The sequence below is a fragment of the Podarcis filfolensis genome (assembly GCF_964270895.1).
Source record: "Podarcis filfolensis genome assembly, chromosome: 5".
Lineage (NCBI taxonomy): Eukaryota > Metazoa > Chordata > Lepidosauria > Squamata > Lacertidae > Podarcis > Podarcis filfolensis.
Window position 1 is genome coordinate 62352067 of NC_139608.1, and position 19250 is coordinate 62371316.

Here is a 19250-nt window from a genome sequence, read left to right on the forward strand (position 1 = left end):
TGAGAGAGAAGAAGCACAGATTGCAGGGCAGCTGATGGGCGCCTCGCCCCATTGCTACCTGTGGGTGATATTTGGGAGTGAGCAAGCAAAGGCTTTCATCTCCCTGTCTTCGCCTCTCTCTTTAATATTGCTTGAAATGGCAGTCCCGCTTCTCCTGGAACGACAGGACCCAACTCCGTCGGAGGGAACTTTTACACCCCACCAAAGTGGGCCCAGAGGGGTTATTTCAGGGGGTGACGGGGAGAGACGCGTGGCTTGCCGCCTGCTGCTTCCAATCCACAAAACACCTAGCCATCCTCTTTGGATGAATAAACCAGTTGGTTTATTCCATGTACATCGCGCTTGTCCTCCAAGTAGCTGAGGGGTGATCGATAGAGGCACCCCCTCCCCCAGCCTCCCCTCATTTAATCCTCCGAACAACCCTGCAATGTAGCTTTGGGAGAGAATGATTGGCCCAAGGCCACCTAGGGAGCGTGGAGCTGAGTGTTCCTGCCTGATCTTCTGTAAACCAGATGTTGACAGACTTCAGGCTGGTGGGATCTGCTTAGAGTTTTTAAACCCGGAGATACGCCAACCGGAGCCAGGAAGCTAGAGGCAACCCCCCATAGCACCTTGGGACCCACTGCTTCTGGAAGTGCAAATTCCTCCCACCAGGTAACAACCTTTATAGCTTCGTGATGGAACATCCGCTTTACAGGTCGCGGGTTCAATCCGGGTAGGCCTGGGACTTCTGGCGTTCTGGAGAGCGCCTGCCTGTCAGTGTAGACAATAATGACCTAGATATACCAGTGGTCTGGTTTGGTATAAGGCAGATTCCCAGGTTGCTGATTTAGAAAGGGCTGACTGAAGTGAATTAACTGCTTTGTTGTTGTCGAGAAGTCTTATTACCCACAGATCTTTCTGCGCGCCCCTGCTCTGAATCACTATTACAGAGCTAACCTGTGGCGACACTAAGCCCGCTGACCTGGGAGTAAGCCCCACTGAATTCAAGGGCGGGGGTGTGTGTGGCTCATTTCTCATTTCTGAGTAGACCTGTCTAGGATTGCCTTAACCTGCTCAGTAGGGGCGGGGGGCTTATTCCCAGGTCTCAGCTCTCCTGGCATAAAGTCCTGCATCGCTCCCGGAGCCAGTCCAAGCAGCGCCTTCTGCTTCCAATGAGACGCCTGGTTTTCCAAATCCAGGCGGGGCGGGTGGGGTCCCAGTGGGTTACCTGCGAGGCGAGTCTCCCCCTCCCGAGACAGGAGAGGTCTGTCCCAGCAGCGCTTTCCTCCTCCTCCTCCTCCCCCCTTTCATCGCGGACCCTCTCAGGCGCCAATCGCAGCGCTTTCGGGCCCCCCGTTTTAAATATGCAGCGGAGACGTCAGCAGGCGCACCCCCCAGCGAAGGTGGCTGGCCAATATCTATATAAATCTGTGCAAGGCAGAGAATAGTTAGAAGGGGTGTGCGCGAAGGATGCTCCCAAAGGGTGAGAGAAGGAGCGTCCGAGCGCAGGCGGTTTTTGACAGCTCGGCAGAGAAGGGGAAAGGCGGAGGGGGATGAAGAAGAAGCCGCTTCAGAGTCCTCACCCCACGCGCGAGCAGCCTGGGCGGTCAAACCCTCTTTGGATGCCGAGGGGCTGACCGTCGAGGATGGGGCTCGTGGTGCTTGCGAGTGGGTCCGAGGGATCCCGATCCCAGGCACGCCGGTTCTGAGCAGAATGGCCCCCTCTCGCTCCCTGGCCGCAAAAGGAAACGACGGTGCGCTGTAGTTTCCCCGATCCTTTCAAAGGAGGTTGCGATTCTTTCAGACGCGCAGTGGAAACGGGAAAAGACCCCCGCCGAGGTGAGAGCAAAGTGGCTGCGCTGTTGGGTTTCCTTTTATGTTTTTTTGGGGGGCGGGGGGAGACACATCAGGAGAGGTGTCTTGGAGGTCTCCTTGACACCTCCCTCCCGGTTTGAATCTCAGGTTTTGCGCGGGCGCACTCGCTTTGGATCGCAAGCTTTGCGCGAGATTCCTGTGGGGACTTTAATGGATGGGTGGCGAGGAAAAGCATCTTTGAATAAAAAGTGGCATTTTGGGGATGGGTTGGCTTCTTTGCTTCCAGTATGCTGAGTTGAACCCACCTCTATGGGAATCCTAATCCGGAGTAGGATGCCCTGGCATCTGGTAGCAGATTTCCCCTCTCCAATATTCCTTTTCTCTCTCCCTCTCCAGCTGAAGCCACAGTCGGCCAGTGAATTCCTCCGGGCGATGCTGCCCAGCCCGAGCACGAAGATGCTGCCGCCGGTGGCAACCTCTGAGGATGCGCTCTCCTGGCTGGAGGCTGCGCTGGCCACCTGCCTGGCGGTGGCCTTCCTGCTGGCGCTGGCGCGGCACCTGTGGGCGCTGCGCTGGAGCCTGAGCCGAGACCGCGCCAGCGCCCTGCCGCTGCCCAAGGGCTCCATGGGTTGGCCCTTCTTCGGCGAGACGCTGCATTGGCTGGTCCAGGTGAGCACCGGGGCGACGGCGGCCAGGGCAGGGCGGGGCAGGTAAAGGATGAGCCTCCTGGGCTTAGCGCAGCCAGGGCTGCGGGCGGGGGCTCAGCCCAGAGGCACTCTGCACATGATCAGGGCGCCGAAAAAGAGTTCTAGCGAGGGTGTCCCGCTCAAAGGAAGGTCCTACCGCTAGTCGCCCATTTCTCAGATTGGGAAAACAAAAGCCCTCGAATTGGAGGGAACGGGGGCTGGGCAAATCAGGGGTAGCTCAGTCGGTAGAGCATGAGACTCTTAATCTCCTGGTCGTGGGTTCCGACATTGCAGGGAATCTGACTACATGGCCTTTGTGGTCCCTTCCAACTCTACAATTGCATGATTTTACGACGCATTTGCCCAGCTGTCAGTTCAGTGGGATTTATTCCCAAGCAGGTGCGCCTAAGGCTGTATCACTTCCAAAGGTGTTCCTCAATGCAGGGAGGAAAGCACTTTTGTGAGGCTCAGAAACACTCTTCACATGTCCCAGGGTTGAAATTTAGGAATCATAGTAAACCGATTCCCCCTTTGAAAAGGCACTCTGAGTCCCCTCGGAGGCGATCTCGGGCCGATGGTGCTCTTTCTGGGGGACCAGGATATGTTTGACACAAAGAAGCAGCTGCGAGGACTCAGCCCAGTGGGGAAAGCGCTCTTCACTACCTCAGAGACACCGTCGACTTTCTTCGCAAACTGTCTGCGAAGCTTGAGTCCAGGCCTGGGTCTCCATCCCTCTCTTTATCTGACTGGCTGTGCAGGGTTCCAGCTTCCACAGCTCCCGGCGGCAGAGATACGGCGCCGTGTTCAAGACGCACCTGCTGGGCAAGCCGGTGATCCGTGTGAGCGGCGCCGACAACGTGCGCAAGATCCTGCTGGGAGAGCACAGCCTGGTCAGCGCCCAGTGGCCGCTCAGCACCCAGATCCTGCTGGGCTCGCACACCCTGCTCAACGCCAGCGCCGAGGCGCACCGCCAGCGCAGGAAGGTAGGAGGCCGAGGGGCGCGTCGCTGGGGAGGGAAACCTTGGCCGCCGAGCCTGAAACCGAGCCTAGGCGCCTTCTGGGGAAGAGAAGACAGCTCGCTGGCATTCATCTCCCCCTTACAGGTGTTGTTGGGCCCCCACTCCCATCAACTTCAACCAGCACGGCCAATGGTAAGGAACCGTGAGAGATGCGGTCCAGCAATATCTAGGGGTGGGGAGCCCTATAGCTAAAAGCTGGCTGTCGAAGTTTGTGCTGGGCGCTGTCGCAGATTCCAGTAGCCACTCCTTGGACCCACGCATTACGCAATTCTCTTGGTTGTTGCTAGGACTATACCACTTAGGGCTACTGCTGGTGGCCGGGGTTGCAACCCCCCATTCTTACAATCTCTCTCTACCTCCCTCTCCCTCTCCCTCTCCCTTCTCTCTCTCTCTCTCTCTCTCTCTCTCTCTCTCTCTCTCTCTCTCTCTCATAAGTGAACACAGGTAACCTCTCCCAGCTTAGGAAAGTTTCCCCACCCCATAGCTCAGCATTCAAACAGGCGCAAAGTGGTATAGTCCGGGGAAGAATCTCGGCGGTTCTCGTGTTTGTACCGACTGGCCCATTCAAGAGACCAGAATGGGGGAAAGAATTGGGGGACTGGTGAAGGGGGGAAATGGCCCTGGGGCTTTGGGGCACGACGTCCCTAGTAGCGACCGCTCCGCTCCCCCAATTAATTTTACATCGCCCGCGGCGATTATCTCCCTTCTCTTTTCGCCGCGTCAGATCCTGGTCAGAGTCTTCAGCCGCGCCGCCCTGGAGAGCTACCTGCCCCGCATCCAGAAGGTGGTGCGCTGGGAGCTGCGCGGCTGGTGCCGGCAGCCGGGCCCTGTCGCCGTCTATTCTTCCGCCAAGACCTTGACCTTCCGCATCGCCGCGCGGATCCTGCTGGGACTCAGCCTGGAGGAGAAGCAGTTCAAGGAGCTGGCTCGGACCTTTGAGCAACTGGTGGAGAATCTCTTCTCCTTGCCGCTCAACATCCCCTTCAGCGGGCTGCGGAAGGTAGGGTTGCGTGTGCATGTGTGTGTGTGTGTGTGTCCCCATCCTCATCCTCATCGCCATCCAAAGAACTAACTCCGACCATGATCACTTACCCCTATCTGAAGTCCCGCTAATGCCACTGATGAGCGCAGAATCCTAGAACCCCTGGTCTAAAGCGTGTTTATGGCTGTATCCCTACCCTTTGCATCGGATAGACCTTATTTATTACTATAATTCACATCTTTCTAGGCCGCCTTTCAAGACTATGGGTGTCCCAAGGCGGCTTTCCTCAATAGCAAGTATTAAAGTGAGTAAAATACTCCTTTCTCGCCCATTTGGGGGGTCGGAGGTGGGGTGAGGTTCTGGCTTTGAGCTCTCGGGAGCCCCATCCTCTATTCAGACCAAGCAGCTGGAATAATTTTCTGCTGGAAAGGTATTCTGCACCTGCTCAGAGGCACCTTGCACCTCTTGCTTATTTGTTTGTGTAGGCTATTTTAACCCCCCCCCCCCGCTTTCCCCCCAAGCAGGACGCAATTAAGTTTTATAGCACAAATGAGACAGCAACCAAACTTTAAAGGCACAAAATCCCAATTAAAACAAAATACCTGCCTATTCTAAAGCCTTTGAAAAGGAAGGGTTTTTTTAAAAAAAATGGATTTAATATTCACACGCGTTGCAACATATGTTGAGTTGCACATTGACTCTAATATAGAATGAACGGTGCGAAATTCAGTTGGAAAAGTCTGAATTGCCCAAGGTGTCCAGATTGAAAAGGACAAACTCCGGCATCTGTCGCATCGTGCTGGAACACTGATCGCAACGCTTAGGGGGCCACCGCAAAAAAGGCTCTTTCTGCCTGACAAGCGGCAGAACCGCAAATTGGTTCTCATTCCCAGATCGGAAAGGTCAGGGGAGAGCGCTGCCTGGACCTGAGCAGAGCCTTGCATTTAGCCCCCAAACGATTCGGAACCCAGCGGAGCCCATAAAGCACAGGTGCCAGTTCTAACCTGAGCGACAGGATACTGGGCAGGCTGAGCTCTTTACTGGTCCAGATTCAAAGCCTGGTCGAAGCCACCCGGTTCCTTGCAACGGAGCACTTTCTGCGGCTTCTGCTCAAGGCCTTTATTGGCTGTGAAGGGATTTTGGCGGCGCCCGTGGACGCGCGCCGCGGGTCGCGCAGTGCCGACCACCTCTCCTCTAAAACTAGGTCCCTTTGAATTAAATGCGTCTTGGTCTCTGAATTCACTGGGTCTTACTCCCAGGTAAACAGAGATTTATGACTGCAGCCTAAGGACCCTGTTGAATTCAACAGGACTTACTTCCGAGTAGACCTGCACCAAGTTTCACTGCTCGTTGGGGCTTATTTATTGATTTCCCAGGTCCATAGGATCGCCTAAGGCTCTCTCATCACCCCCCACACCCCCACACCCGAGCGAGTTTCGTAGAAATCCATTGGGTTCCCCCGACAAGTAAAGCAATAATCCAAAACAGCATTCTTTGAGTTGGAAGCAAATCCCATTTGAACTCTTTCCTTCGGAGTTAAGAGGATCGCATTCGCATTGCACTAAAGGCAGGAACAAGTTGCGTCCTGCGGAGTAAAGGCATCGTCAATGCAGAGTGCCTTTGTACGGTCACGGTGGCTGCCTGGTGGCGGAGGAAAAGGCATTGAGATCTCCTCGAATATCTTCCCCTTTCTCCTTTTTTTGCTTCCAGAAAGTCGTTCATGCCTGATCCATTTAAACACTGTCTCATCCGTGCTCCCATTGCACCGGCTGCGACGCCTTACGATTTAAGGCTTTAAACGATTCCCTTCCTGGTATAATTTGGGATTGTTCACATAAACACACGCAAGTCTAGCGCAAGTTTGGGCCAGGTGTGGTGCCATTCATTTGGGTTTTTCTTTAGCAACCAGTGGACTTTCAGGATCTCGGATTCCTCCACCCCCACCGCTGGAGTTCCCGGCTTCCTCTTATTGTTCACCTTTTCAAAATTTGGCAGCTCAGCGGCTGAAGGCTTTGTAGTCCTCGGGATTTCCTTTCTCACTGCACTGATTATGGGTTACGTTGGGCGGGATTGACAGGAACTTTCCCCGTTTCAGCGAAGGAAGAGGATATATTAAGCGCCGCATGTAATTATAATGAGCTCCTACCTGGAGAAGTACGGTAAAAGATTGCCTGAACGTTCCAAGCAATAAGCGACTTCTGACTTCTTCGGCCCCCAAAGGGGCTAGACCTGTGTGTGTGTGCGCGCGCGTCTGTGCCTTTCTCCTTAGCCATTGCTGTTTTCTCTCTGAACCCTTCAGGGAATAAAGGCCAGGAATCTGCTACACGAGTACATGGAGAAAGCCATCTCGGAGAAACTGAAGCAGAAGGATCCTGAGGCTCACAGCGACGCTCTGGATTTCATTATCAACAGTGCCAAGGAGCATGGCAAAGAATTTACCATGCAGGAGCTGAAGGTAACTTCCTTTAAGCCGCCTGGAGTGGCCACAGTTGTCCCCTAGCTCACCCAACCAAACATGGTCCTTTCCAAAATGACCATGTAAAGAAGTGATAAAGGTGTAAGTGCCTCTGACCATGTGCAAAGGTCATTTCTGTAGGTGCATCCCACACAGTCTACAAGCAAGACATTATCACAGGACTTCCAAGACTCTCTTTCCAAGTTAGTTCCAACCACGTTATAGAAATAATAACCACATATGATGAAACAATTATTCCCACTCTGTCTGGCATAATCTTTGCCCTGCATCTTTTCTGTGGTGTTCAGTTAACTCACATTGACTTTGAACCAGGCATGGATCAGGATCATGCCCATTTGTTTATTATGGTTGTATTACGCTTTTCCTTGGGGAAATTCGACGTGGTTTCTTGGCAGTACACACAAAGCATCCTAGGAATTGTGGTTTTTCACCTTTCACAAAACTACAATTCCCAGCACCCTTGACAAATTACAGCCTCCAGGATTCTTTGTGAGGGAGAAATGGGTTGCTGAGCTCTAGCACTGTGACAGCATCCTGTTACCTCAAGCCGATGAATGTCAGTACTGCACCCAGAAGTCATTGTGGTGACTGCGGTCCTCTCCTACTTGCCACAGGGACAGATGGGTTTCACTGGGTGGGATTGACAGAAGGAAAACTTTCCTAATTTCAGCTAAGGAAGAGGATATATTGAGTGCTGAATCTGGTGTCTGGAGATCTGATGTGGCCTCCTGCACTTATCCTGAATAGAATCCAGGGTTTAGGGTTGCCATATTTCAAAAAGTGAAAACCAGGACACCCCAAGCTTTTTTGATGGCATTTCTGGCACAGTTTAACCCCCATTGACAGTTTTCCAGGACATTTGACTGATTTCCGAAAAATAATCCAGATGCAATTTTCGGAGGCAAAATCCTGGACATGGCCTGGAAAATCAGGACACATGGCAGTCCTAAAAGGCTGGGTGTGGAGATTTTTGCAGCAAATGGTTTGAAGTGGAGCTTATTTGATTGCTCTACACCAGATCTCTTTCTCCACGTATCATATTGAACTGAATTATTATAAATAGCAGCCTTGAGGAGAAGCTATTTTTTCTTGAAAATAGGGCCAATTCAGTAAAGTCCTAAACACACTTTAGGGGAAGAGGTAAAAAATCAGTTTCAAAGAAGTGAGACTTCTTTCTGTGCCTCTGATCACCCATCAGGAACCACAACAATAGGAGTAGTCTTTAAAGCACAGAATACAGTTGAGGATTGTATTGTTTTTATTTTAATTTTAAGTCATTCTTGTTTTGACAATTGAAATCGATTGGAATGGTCAGAGTAAGTGTTTCCAGGATCCAAACGATAAACAGAACCACATGAGCTGGTTGATGGGATTCCATATGACATAAGCAGCTGTCTAAACTAGAAAGGCCTCTTTCCAGACAATGAAGTATGTGCCATGCCATGCTGACTCCGCTGTAATAGGTGGTGACTTCACTGAAGTCAACAATTACCCATCTGCATGGCTATTTTGGCAAATTGGCTTTGCTAGGATGGTGTGTGAATTGGTCTATTCTGTAAACCAAAGATGGGGAACCTGCAGCTTCCAGATGTTGTTGGACTCTCATCTTCCCCAGCCAGTGTGTCCAGAGATGATAAGACAGGCATCCCCAACCTTTGGCCCTCTAGATGTTTTGGCCAACAACTCCCATGATCCCTAGCTAACAGGACCAGTGGTCAGGGATGATGGGAACTGTAGTCCAAAACATCTGGAGGGCCAAATGTTAGGAATTCCTGTGATAGGAGGTGTCACCCAGCAACATCTGGAGGGCCACAAGTTCCCCACTTCTCCTGTGAATGCAAAAAGAGATTGATTGGAGCACACATAATTTTCATATTTTCTCTTCAGTATAAAGAGAAACTTTTCAACATTTGTTGCTTAAACCAGGCTCCCTCAAACTTGGCCCTCCAGATGTTTTTGGCCTACAACTCCCCTGATCTCTAGCTATCAGGACCAGTGGTCAGGGATGATGGGAATTGTAGTCTCAAAACATCTGGAGGGCTGAGTTTGAGGAAGCCTGGCTTAAACAATGATATAAGAAAGATTGACATGGGGATATGCTGCCCCTATGGATCCTGTCGCCTGAGGTGGTCAGCTCACTTGGCCTCATGGGTTGTCTGGCCCTGAACTCAAATTCCCATCAGCCTCAGCCAGGAGGCCAGTGGCCAGGGATTACAGTCAGGGATGATGGGAGGTGTAGTCCAACAGCATCCAGAGTGTCACAGGTTAAACTCTGGATTTAATGGATGGAGAGGGGCTCTTGATTCTGGATTTAATAGTCTTATGGAGGTAACGTGCATCCTTAGATGGTACCATCCTTAGATGGTAACATGCATCAATTCAATTAAAAATGCTGTACTCCCTCCTTCTGCTGAGTGGAGCCCCAAGCTTCTGCCCCAAGGTCCTAGGACCAGCTGTACCACTGCTTGGATGTGTAACAAGTATGGACTGCACAAGCCTGTAAGGAATGATTCACTGATGCAATTGGTAGCCCAAGACAGTTGGGATGAGGAGCCATTTTTTAATAAGTAATTAACCCCTTACTGTAGCTCTGATCATGGGTGTAACTAAGGCGGACAGCTAGATCCTCAAATATTATTATTTATTATTTTATTATTTTTTAAAAACAACAACAACAACAACTCAACAACTTTGGCTGTCCCACCTCAACAAAAATCCTGGCTATGCCCATGGCTCTGATCACCAAAACTGTCACCTCAACAATTTCTTATGGATGCTCATGTTTTCCAGGCCAGGTTGGAATAAAAAAATGATGTGAGTTTTCTGGTTCCCCCCAGCTTGAAAGCTCTAACAATGTTATACTTGAATTCTAATCACAATGTGTGTGCCTGCTTGACTTGGACGCACAAGTGGACTCTGTCTTAAACGGCTTGTGGGTGCCATGCCCAAAAAGAGAGTATTTAATCTCTCTCCCAATGGCTTATCTTGCAGGAGTCTGCGATTGAACTGATCTTTGCTGCTTTCTTCACCACCGCCAGTGCTACTACTTCCATGATCCTCCTGTTGCTGAAACACCCCTTGGTCATAAAAAAGATTCAGCAGGAGCTGGTGTCCCATGATCTCAACGGGCAGTGCCATTGCCGCGCTGCAGGAGATCCTCTGAGAAACCATCAGTCTTGCCCAGAGACTCTGGTCATCCATGGAAAAGAGAACAAAGACAGGGATTCCAATCCGCCTCTTCCTCCCAGGCTGGAAGGAGAACTAGACAGAGAGACAAAGAGGGAAGTCAGAGTCCCTAAGTTGGGTCCCATTGCTACAGCAGCCCAAGGAACTGTCCATGAGACTACAAACTGCCCTCGCTCAGCAGCCAAACAAGAAGAAGCAAACCAAGTCCTCGGCGAGCTGGAAAGACATGAGCACTATTGTCAGTCTTACTTGACCCTGGAGAAGATGAGCCGCCTGCGGTACTTGGATTGCGTCATCAAGGAAGTGCTACGTTTGCTGCCCCCAGTGTCCGGAGGCTATAGGACAGCCTTACAAACCTTTGAACTGGATGTGAGTTGTGCGGCTTGCTGCGTGGGTTGCTTTTGTGGATGTGCATGGAATTTGGGCTGGGTTGAGTTGGGTTTCACAAGGTTAGTCTGACCACTTCATAGGGGCCATGGCAGCCACCTTTATAGGGATCATGGGAAACACCCTCCTTTCCCAGTGATGCTATGTGTTTATCCTACTTGGGGACAAAAGATGTTGCAAGAAACAACAGGGGCACTTGGGGTTCACAAGTTAGAAACCTAATGGCCCCTGGGGTTTGCTGTGGGAAAGTATGATTGATAGAGTGCAGAAACTGGAATGGGGGGTTGGGCAGGGAAGCATGGGAGAGATGCAATGAACAGGAGACCCTGGTAGTAGATAGCTAACTGCGATGGCTTGTGAGAATGAAAGGAGTTGTGAAGAAGGTCCCATCAAATTTCAGTGAATAAACCATAGAACCGATTACTGAGACAGGTGCCTCAAGAGATAGACAGCTGGGGATTGGTAGGGTGTAATTGTTCAGGTCTCGGGAGGCGCTGTGGTCTAAACCACTGAGCCTCTTGGGCTTGCCAATCAGAAGGTCGGTGGTTCGAATCCCCGTGACGGGGTTCAGCTCCCATTGCTTGGTCCCAGCTCCTGCCAACCTAGCAGTTTGAAAGCATGCCAAAAGTGCAAGTAGATAAATAGGTACGACTCTGGCAGGAAGGTAAATGGTGTTTCTGTGCGCTGCTTTGGTTTTGCCAGAAGCGGCTTAGTCATGCTGGCCACATGACCCGGAAAAACTGTCTGCGGACAAACGCCAGCTCCCTTGGCCTGTAAAGCGAGATGAGCGCCGCAACCCCAGAGTCATCTGTGACTGGACTTAACTGTCAGGGGTCCTTTACCTTTACCTTTTACCAAAATGAATATGGCCACACTGGATGTTCATTAGACCAATTAGTAGGATTGCTGCCATTACAACTATTGCAACTGGAGCATCTATTGGGGAGAGTAGTAATCTGCAATGGAAGCTGTGCTTGGAGAATGTTTAAAGATTCATAAGCTGAAAGATTGTTGCAAGTGTGTTCCCCACAAAGTCCTTGATTTAACATCAGGGTTAAAAGGGATCTAACTCTCCATAGCTGCAACAAACTCCGCATAGTTATAATTTTCTAGGTGATTCCACCTCAAGCTGTGGCTCACAGAACTACCAAACTGCTCTTTTAATCAGCTCAGATACCATTTCAAGTAAACTTGATTGCAGGCATGAAAGAGGAAATTGTTCCCTTTACAAAAAACCCCAAAACATTCATGCCAAATCAATGACCTCTTGTGCAGGACATGGAGTACTAGTCTCATTTATATATTTAAATAAACTCCCAGAAAAGTGTGGGCTCTGGATCAAGCCCTATCTTGTTGTTGTTATACCATCAAATAGAAGGTGCCGTCCAGTATGTATTTATTTAGCAAAATGTACATACGACTTTATTGTCACAAAACCTCAAAGCAATAAATAGCACAACATGCTTGCTAAGTTGCCTTTGGCTGCCTGCATATGTGCAGGTAGGAGAGAAAGTGTGATAATGTGCATCTGAGAGTTGTATACCCCTTGAATATTAACATAGGCTGTTGACCCATCTAGTTGGGCTTCAAGCAGAGGTCTTCCCCAACCCTGCTGCCTGAAATCACTTTTTAGTTATGCCTCACCGATAATGGGAGCTGTCACACTGCATAAGAATTAAATTATGTGCCAAATATTGTAAGCATTGCTGCAGAGTAGTCTTTAGGTGCTGTGTCAGCTAGATTTATTCTTGCCTGGCTCTTACACTGTTAGGATTAGCATGCTCTCAAGGTGTTGCAAGACCCACACCCTTCATCAAAGATAGAGGTCGATGTGGCGGGGAAAAATTAACAGGTTTTCTGTCAAATATTTGTTGCATACCCATTTCTATTCGACTGTTAAACGGGATTTTGAATACTTCAGTGTACATTCCCTGAAGTTGTGATTCACACATCACTGAAACCATGGTATTTCTGCACCGCCCATTATAGGTCTCTTAACATCTTAATAGGCTTGAGTTTCTGCTCAAGGGTAATGGTACGGGTGAGTTGAATTTGTGAGGCTTCCTCAAAGATGGGGGTCTGTCCTTGTGGATGCTCTAGTCTAGAAGTCGCTTCCTTTCTCCTTCCCTTTGCAGGCTGCCCTCTGCAGGTTGCTGTCTCTGGTGCTGATTTTGTTCTGTCTCCCTCCTGCAGGGCTGCCAGATTCCCAAGGGCTGGAGCGTGATGTACAGTATTCGGGACACGCACGAGACCGCCAGCATCTATCAGACTCCACCAGACATGTTTGACCCGGAGCGGTTTTGGGTGCCACCGGAGGAACGGGAAGAGCACAAAGGAGCTGGCCCCGTCCGCTTTCACTATATCCCCTTTGGTGGGGGAGTCCGAAATTGCATAGGCAAAGAACTGGCCCAGATGGTCCTCAAGTTGCTTGCTATTGAACTGGTCAGCACAGCCCACTGGGAGCTGGCCACAGCACACTTCCCTAAGATGCAAACGGTGCCTATTGTGCACCCAGTGGATGGCTTGCAGCTCTATTTCCATCCTCTGAAGCAGGGAAGAGAAAGCAGCGGAACCAGCAAGACAAAGACTTGAGAACCATAAACTTCACACGCATTTCCAGCTCAGGATCATGGCAGAAAATGTTTCCAGGACAAAACATCCGTCCTCTCCCAGTGTAGGTTTTTTCAGCTGGTGCAAGCCCATTCCCTGTCTGTTGGTTGTGGGAGGGGAAAGGATGAAGTCCCTGTCTGTGGTCCTTAATGGGCTGTGAGTTTCCTATTAGCATCCATTCAGAGACATGCATCTTTCTTAGTTGCACTTTTTGTTTGTGTGTGTGTGTGTGTGATGCCACTTTGGGATCTGGTTAGAGAAATCACGGTCCAAAGTTAGATGTCTCAGAAGGAATCCTAGGAAACATTGTTGTCAGTTTTCTATTAGGAGAAGCAAAGGATGTGTAGGTCAAGTAGGTCTTGTGTAGGTCAAGTAGAGGGTTTGTTACCTGAGAGTGTTCTGCACTGATAGTAGACCTAACGTGCTCCTGGAAAAGAGTCTTCAGAGCTCCTCGCAGCTTAGGACAAGATCGCTCCTCTGTTATCACAATGTAGTGGTGGGTCTGTTTCTGATGGGAAGGAAAGTCAATCAACCACTTGCCTGCCAAATAGATATGCTGTAAGTATATTGGAAGGCAGGCATGGGAACTGTCAGATGAGTGGTGGTGGTAGTGCCTGTCAGAGGGCAGGTGAAGGAGATGGTATGTGGATACATATACAGGTCTACTCAGGTGGAGTTCAATGGCACTGACTCCCAGGTTAAGTGTGCCTGGGATTGCAGCCTGATTCATCTGCCAGACTGCATTGCTGTGGGCTGGTCTTAATTTCACACCATTTAGAAATGCAGACTAGTTATGGACCTGAGATGCTAGGCTTTTAGGAGAAATATGGGGAGGATTTCTTAGGTATGGTTTGCACCATGCATATATGTTATTCGATTTCTTATTTCTTCATACTTCATAGCTGAATGTATGAGCCAACTCCATTGAAAACATTGAGGTGATATATAGATCCTATTTCTGGCATTCTGACCTGTGATGGCTCCTTGGTAAATTCAGGTCATTAGACAATGATCATGCACTTAATCAAGCTTCACTTGGTCATTGGTCTGCTCAAGATGCTCTCTAGAAGCTCAGACCAAACTGCCAACGGGGTACAGCTCCCACAATGATGGCACTCTGCCCCCCCCCAAAAAACCCCAGTTCAAATAGCAGTGGTTGGGTTTAAATTAGTTCCAACTCACAAAGCAACTGGTTTGTAGATTGTGGCTTATGAGCACATACCTTTAATTCTGTACCCCTGTTCATTATAGGCCAATGCTGTGTATTGTATAAAATCTCTTATTCCTGAGTGGTGTTTCTGAAGTCCTCTGGAAATCTTTTGGCTCAAGAGTACTTTTAGTGCCCCTCTCCAGCTGATTATGAAAGCACTTCATAGAAATGAAGAAAAAAAAAAGTGAGTGGGTTATGCTGCTGGTGTGAGCCAAGGAGGAGTGGATAGTGGAATTGTAGAAGTGGTATATGTGGTTAATTTCAACCTGTGGACAGCTCCCATGCAAATGTCCAAGCGTGTAGGATGCTGCTTTAGTGACATGGGTTGGACAAGATATCTTGGTAGCTTACAATATTGCAATAGCATCTTCCGTTTCTGATGGAGATCTGCTTAAAGCTGCTGCTAGGAATTGCCATCTCTAGTGGCCCGCAGATTGTGGCATTTGGGATGATTTGAGAAGAAGAAAACCAGGCTGCTGGCTGTGAATTAGAAACTCAGAAAGAAGATAATTTTTTTAAGGAAACATGCAGGCGGTATGAATCTACAATGTGCAGAGCTGCAATGGGCATTCCTATTACAGTGGTACCTTGGTTTACAAACTTAATCCATTCCAGAAGCCCATTCTTAAACCGAAACCGTTCTTAAACCGAGGTGTACTTTCCCTAATGAGGCCTCATGCCGCCAGTGCCCTTCCACCATTCAGATTATGTTCTTAGACCGAGTTAAGTTCTCAAACCAGGACACTACTTCTGGTTTTGTGGAGTTCATAAACCGAATCGTTTGTAAACAGGGCTGTTCTTAAACCAAGGTACCACTGTACTTGTAGACAGCAAGAAATACTGTATTGTTAGGGGTTTAGTTCTTGCTGTACACCTGTATACACTTCACGTTTCAGGTGGGGGTTACTTGATTAAATGCTATTCCATACAAAAACAAAGCAAAGCAAAAAACTGGCATGCCTGATAGAAAGCTAGCCTAGAACGCTTGTTTTTGACATCTCAATTTTCTGTGCACATGACTTTTTTGATTTGAGGAACTTTTAATCATGTGGGCTCCCCCTGCCAGCAGTCTGAAGTAGTGCATTCCAGGCACATGTTTGCCACCTCCTTGAGAACAAGGCCTTCCTTATAAGCAGCACTTCAAAGGTGTCCTTGTAATTCTGTCTTCCCTTAGGATGTATACACCTCAAGTAGCCTAGATGCATCAGATGTTGTATAGTGGTGTTGTGTGTTCAACATTGTACTGTGGTGACCACCATGCTGCTACAGACTAGCAATAAATGTTTGAGGTAACTTTGCTGTAGAGAACATAGCCCCCAGGTGAAATTCTGTACAAGTTTTCACCAGGGACAAGATCTTTCAGGAATGAACCGTGTCAGAAAGAAGTCCTGTCCAGTTTTGTTTATTAAAAATGTTTGTCATGACACACTGAGTAGTTGAGAGCTGGACTTGCCTTGGAGCATTCCGATAAGAACTTCACCTGGTTTTTGAGCCAGAACACCCATTAACCCTGCCACAATCATGCCTTAGGAAACACAAGAACACAAGAAGAGCCCACCAAAACAGGCCAATGGCTCATCTAGTCCAGCTTCCTGTTCCCAGAACAGTCAACCAGATGTATTCCCTTCTCAGGGAAAACCTGAGAAATAAACTCTGTTAACAGTGGTTGACATTCACAAAAAATGATCCTTGTTGTATACTGACTGACAAAGCAAGAGGAATTTAATTTGAGTCAAAAGTACTACGAGAAGGAAAGTATTCCTGATCGCCTTTTAGCATAGCAATTAACACTGAAATCCTAACCATGTGTTCTCAGAAGTAAGTCCTATTGAATTAAATGGGTCTTATGGACAGGTTAATTGGGGCTGGATTGCAGCCTTAATTCTCAAGAAAGCCCATCTATCATTGCAGCAATGACTAAGGCTGAAAAATTTGGTCTTCTAAAGACCATTGGTGTGATTTATTCTCAACAGAAAACAACATTTTAAATTATTCTGACAACTATTGAAATTAGTTCAGGTGTTCACAGGACAGTCTGTGTTAACAGCAGAAGGGCACATTCTCCCTTATGTGAAATATGAGGAAATGCAGCTTTTAAAATATTGAACCTGTTAGGTTACATCAGGGGCACCAAGTCCCACCCACACTCAATCTAACCTTTTTTACTTTTCTGTATTGAGATCTGAACATCCTGGCCCATCCACCTACACTTTCTCTGTTGTTGGCAGCAAAGCTAAAGTTTGGATTGCCCCCAAAGTGGAGCTCACCAAATTAAAGTTGTAGAACTAAGCTGGAGGCTTTCCTCCTTATGAAGAGACCATCTACTGAGTCTATCAGAGATCTTGATAGCTCAGCATTACAACCTTGGAAATACAGAACAGCATGCCTATTAGTGTCCTATCAAAGAAGCCCTCAGGTGGCAATCTTAGACACCCTTACGTGGGAATAAGTCCCATTGAACTCAGTGGGACCTGGAAGTAAGCCAGGAGTGGGGCATCTCCCAACCTGAGGGCCACACTCCTTCATGGGGAATATTCTGGGGACCACATGCCAGTGCTGGGTGAGGCAAAAGTAGACAGAACAGCAGACATGACCTTTAACTTTGCACAGTAGGCCACAGTCCTCCCTGCAAAAGCCGTAGGTACTGGGGTAAAATTTTGTTTAATGCACAGCTTTGACACCAATGGATGTATGGATGCCCATTTTAATATCATTTCAGTTCTAAGTAATGGCTACTGATGCTCTTGTTCTTTTGTGCATGACAGCATCTGTTCCAGATTTTTATTTGGTTGGATGGCACCTTGTAAGCCTCCTTCTGGCAACTCCTGCAGCCAAGGTGCTGCCAAGCATATTGCTCTGCTTTCCTTTGGACCACGTCAGTGAGGCTGAGGGGGGGGTCTTGCCATATTGGCAGCCCAGAACCTCCATATCCATGCGCTCCATTCTCTCTTGAGACAGACGAATGCCTACTATATACCACAAGTTTCTCATATATAACAAAACAAGTTAGTACAGACATTACTGGTAACTAGTTCATCCTACTAGTTATATGCACACAACAGAGAGTTATTTCCAGGTAAGAAGCAGTTGTCAAAGTTAAAATATAGCCATTTTCTCCACCTGGTGGCATTTAAAACAAACTACAACAGAATGCATCTTTGAGTTCAGTTATTTCTAAAGGGGTCTGTGACTGTATAATAACTGGTTGATTGTTTCTAATTGCTCTGTGGTTTGTACAGGAGAGGGTTTTTTAAAGCATTAAGATTAATAACAAGAGGAATCAAAACAAACTTTCTTTGTGATCAATTTTACACCTCTTTGCTTCAGTGGATGGAGAGATGAATCATCCCATTGTTCCCACTCCTGCCAATTTTTACTGAATACCAGGTTTCCACAACCTGGTGCCCTTGAGATATTTTGGACTACAACTTCTATCAGCTCCAGTCCAGTCCAGTCTCAGGTTGGGGAAGGATGCTTCACACTATGTCTGAAATCAACTCCTGATTTTAGTTATATTCCTTCTCTTGCAGCTGAAACAAATTTGGGGAAAACATCATCCTAACTCAGTTGTGTTTTACAAAATGTTAGGAATTTGTTTTCTGATAATTTGAATCCACTGACAGAGACAGGTGTGAATACTGTTAGGCTTAGGAGGGGGAGTTAAGGAGAAAAACAAAATTGGCAAATTGATACTGGAAAGTATTGCCTTAAAATTAATAAGCAAAGACAAATGTCAAAGCCAAAAAGTAAACCTTAAATTTTGAAAAAGGCTGAACTTTGAGTCTGTAAAAAGCTTCATTTCTACCTCCTCCCTGCAGATTTATAAAAATTGCTGCCTACCCAGCTTCCAATGCTCTTCAATTCACCATCAGGTGGAGATGGCACTTTCCTTTGTGCAATTTTTAAAACTGCGAATGGATCCATTCTTCTGTCCAGAGCCAATTTTTAAGGCAATATATTCATGCTTCTGTTTGGTGGGCCCCAAATAGTAGGTTTATTTGTTTGTTTGTTGAATTTATATACTGCCCTATACCAGGGCAGTTCACAGAAAAGATCACAATATATAATATCAAAATAAGAACAATAACCCAATAACACCTCTCCGCAAAAGAGTCACATTTTAAAAGGGAATATGATGTCAGTCAGGTCAACCAAAGGCCTGGTTAAAAAGGAATGTTTTTGCCTGGTGCCTAAAGGTATATAATGAAGGTGCCAGGTGAACTTCCCTGGGGAGAGCATTCCACAGACAGGGGGCCACTGCAGAGAAGGCCCGTTCTCATGTTGTCACCCTCCTGACCTCTCAAGGAGGAGGCACACGAAGGAGGGCCTAAGAAGATCATCTCAGGGTCCGGTTAGGTTCTTATGGAAAGAGGCGGTCCTTGAGGTATTGAGGCCCTGAGCAGTTTAAGGCTTTATGGGTCAAAACCAGCACTTTGAATTGGGCCCAGAAACTAATTGGTAGCCAGTACAGTCGGTTCTCATTATGGTGAGGTCTTGTTAGCTGTTATTACGTTTGAACAGAAACACTATTGCTGCAACCTCTGTCCTAGGTAAAATTTGCCTAAAATATTATCTTGAATACTGCCTGTGATGAATTGATAGTGTGTAGCTGTACCATAATATTCCAGTGTTATTGCCAGTAAATGGCTGGCTTAAAATGGAGTTAGCAGAGGTGAAAGTATCCTCTGCTTTGTTCTTATCACCAGATAATCAATCATGAAATGAAACAAGCATTTAAACATACAGTTTTCTTTAAAATATCTTATCTTATGTAAGGTTATCTTCTTCTGCTTCCTGCTATGATTGCCACTGGTTTTACTTACACTGTAAGACACTCAGAACAGAAGTTCAGCAGATGGAGCACTACCTGTATAATCTTTAATGTTTCAGAAACCCA

General features: G+C 47.8%; 1 protein-coding gene and 1 long non-coding RNA gene across 3 annotated transcripts; one reads left to right on the forward strand and one right to left on the reverse strand.

The window, feature by feature from the left end:
* Positions 1-1552: 1552 nt before the first annotated feature.
* On the forward strand, positions 1553-14432 carry CYP26C1 (cytochrome P450 family 26 subfamily C member 1). 2 transcript variants are annotated; one of them, XM_083614019.1, is made up of 7 exons: positions 1553-1821; positions 2194-2466; positions 3242-3466; positions 4227-4502; positions 6784-6939; positions 9952-10515; positions 12727-14432. In XM_083614019.1, exons 2-7 carry the CDS (start codon positions 2230-2232, stop codon positions 13123-13125), a joined length of 1857 nt encoding a protein of 618 aa, XP_083470145.1. In that variant the 5' UTR covers positions 1553-1821; positions 2194-2229; the 3' UTR covers positions 13126-14432. The 2 variants fall into 2 exon arrangements, with proteins under 2 accessions (XP_083470145.1, XP_083470144.1); XM_083614018.1 differs by having other exon boundaries at positions 1682-2466.
* Positions 13354-18339, reverse strand: LOC310762684. The gene is made up of 2 exons (XR_014548136.1): positions 15183-18339; positions 13354-14940 (listed from the first exon to the last, which is right to left on the reverse strand). It is a non-coding gene; the product is annotated as an uncharacterized lncRNA (long non-coding RNA).
* Between the last annotated feature and the right edge of the window lie 911 nt (positions 18340-19250).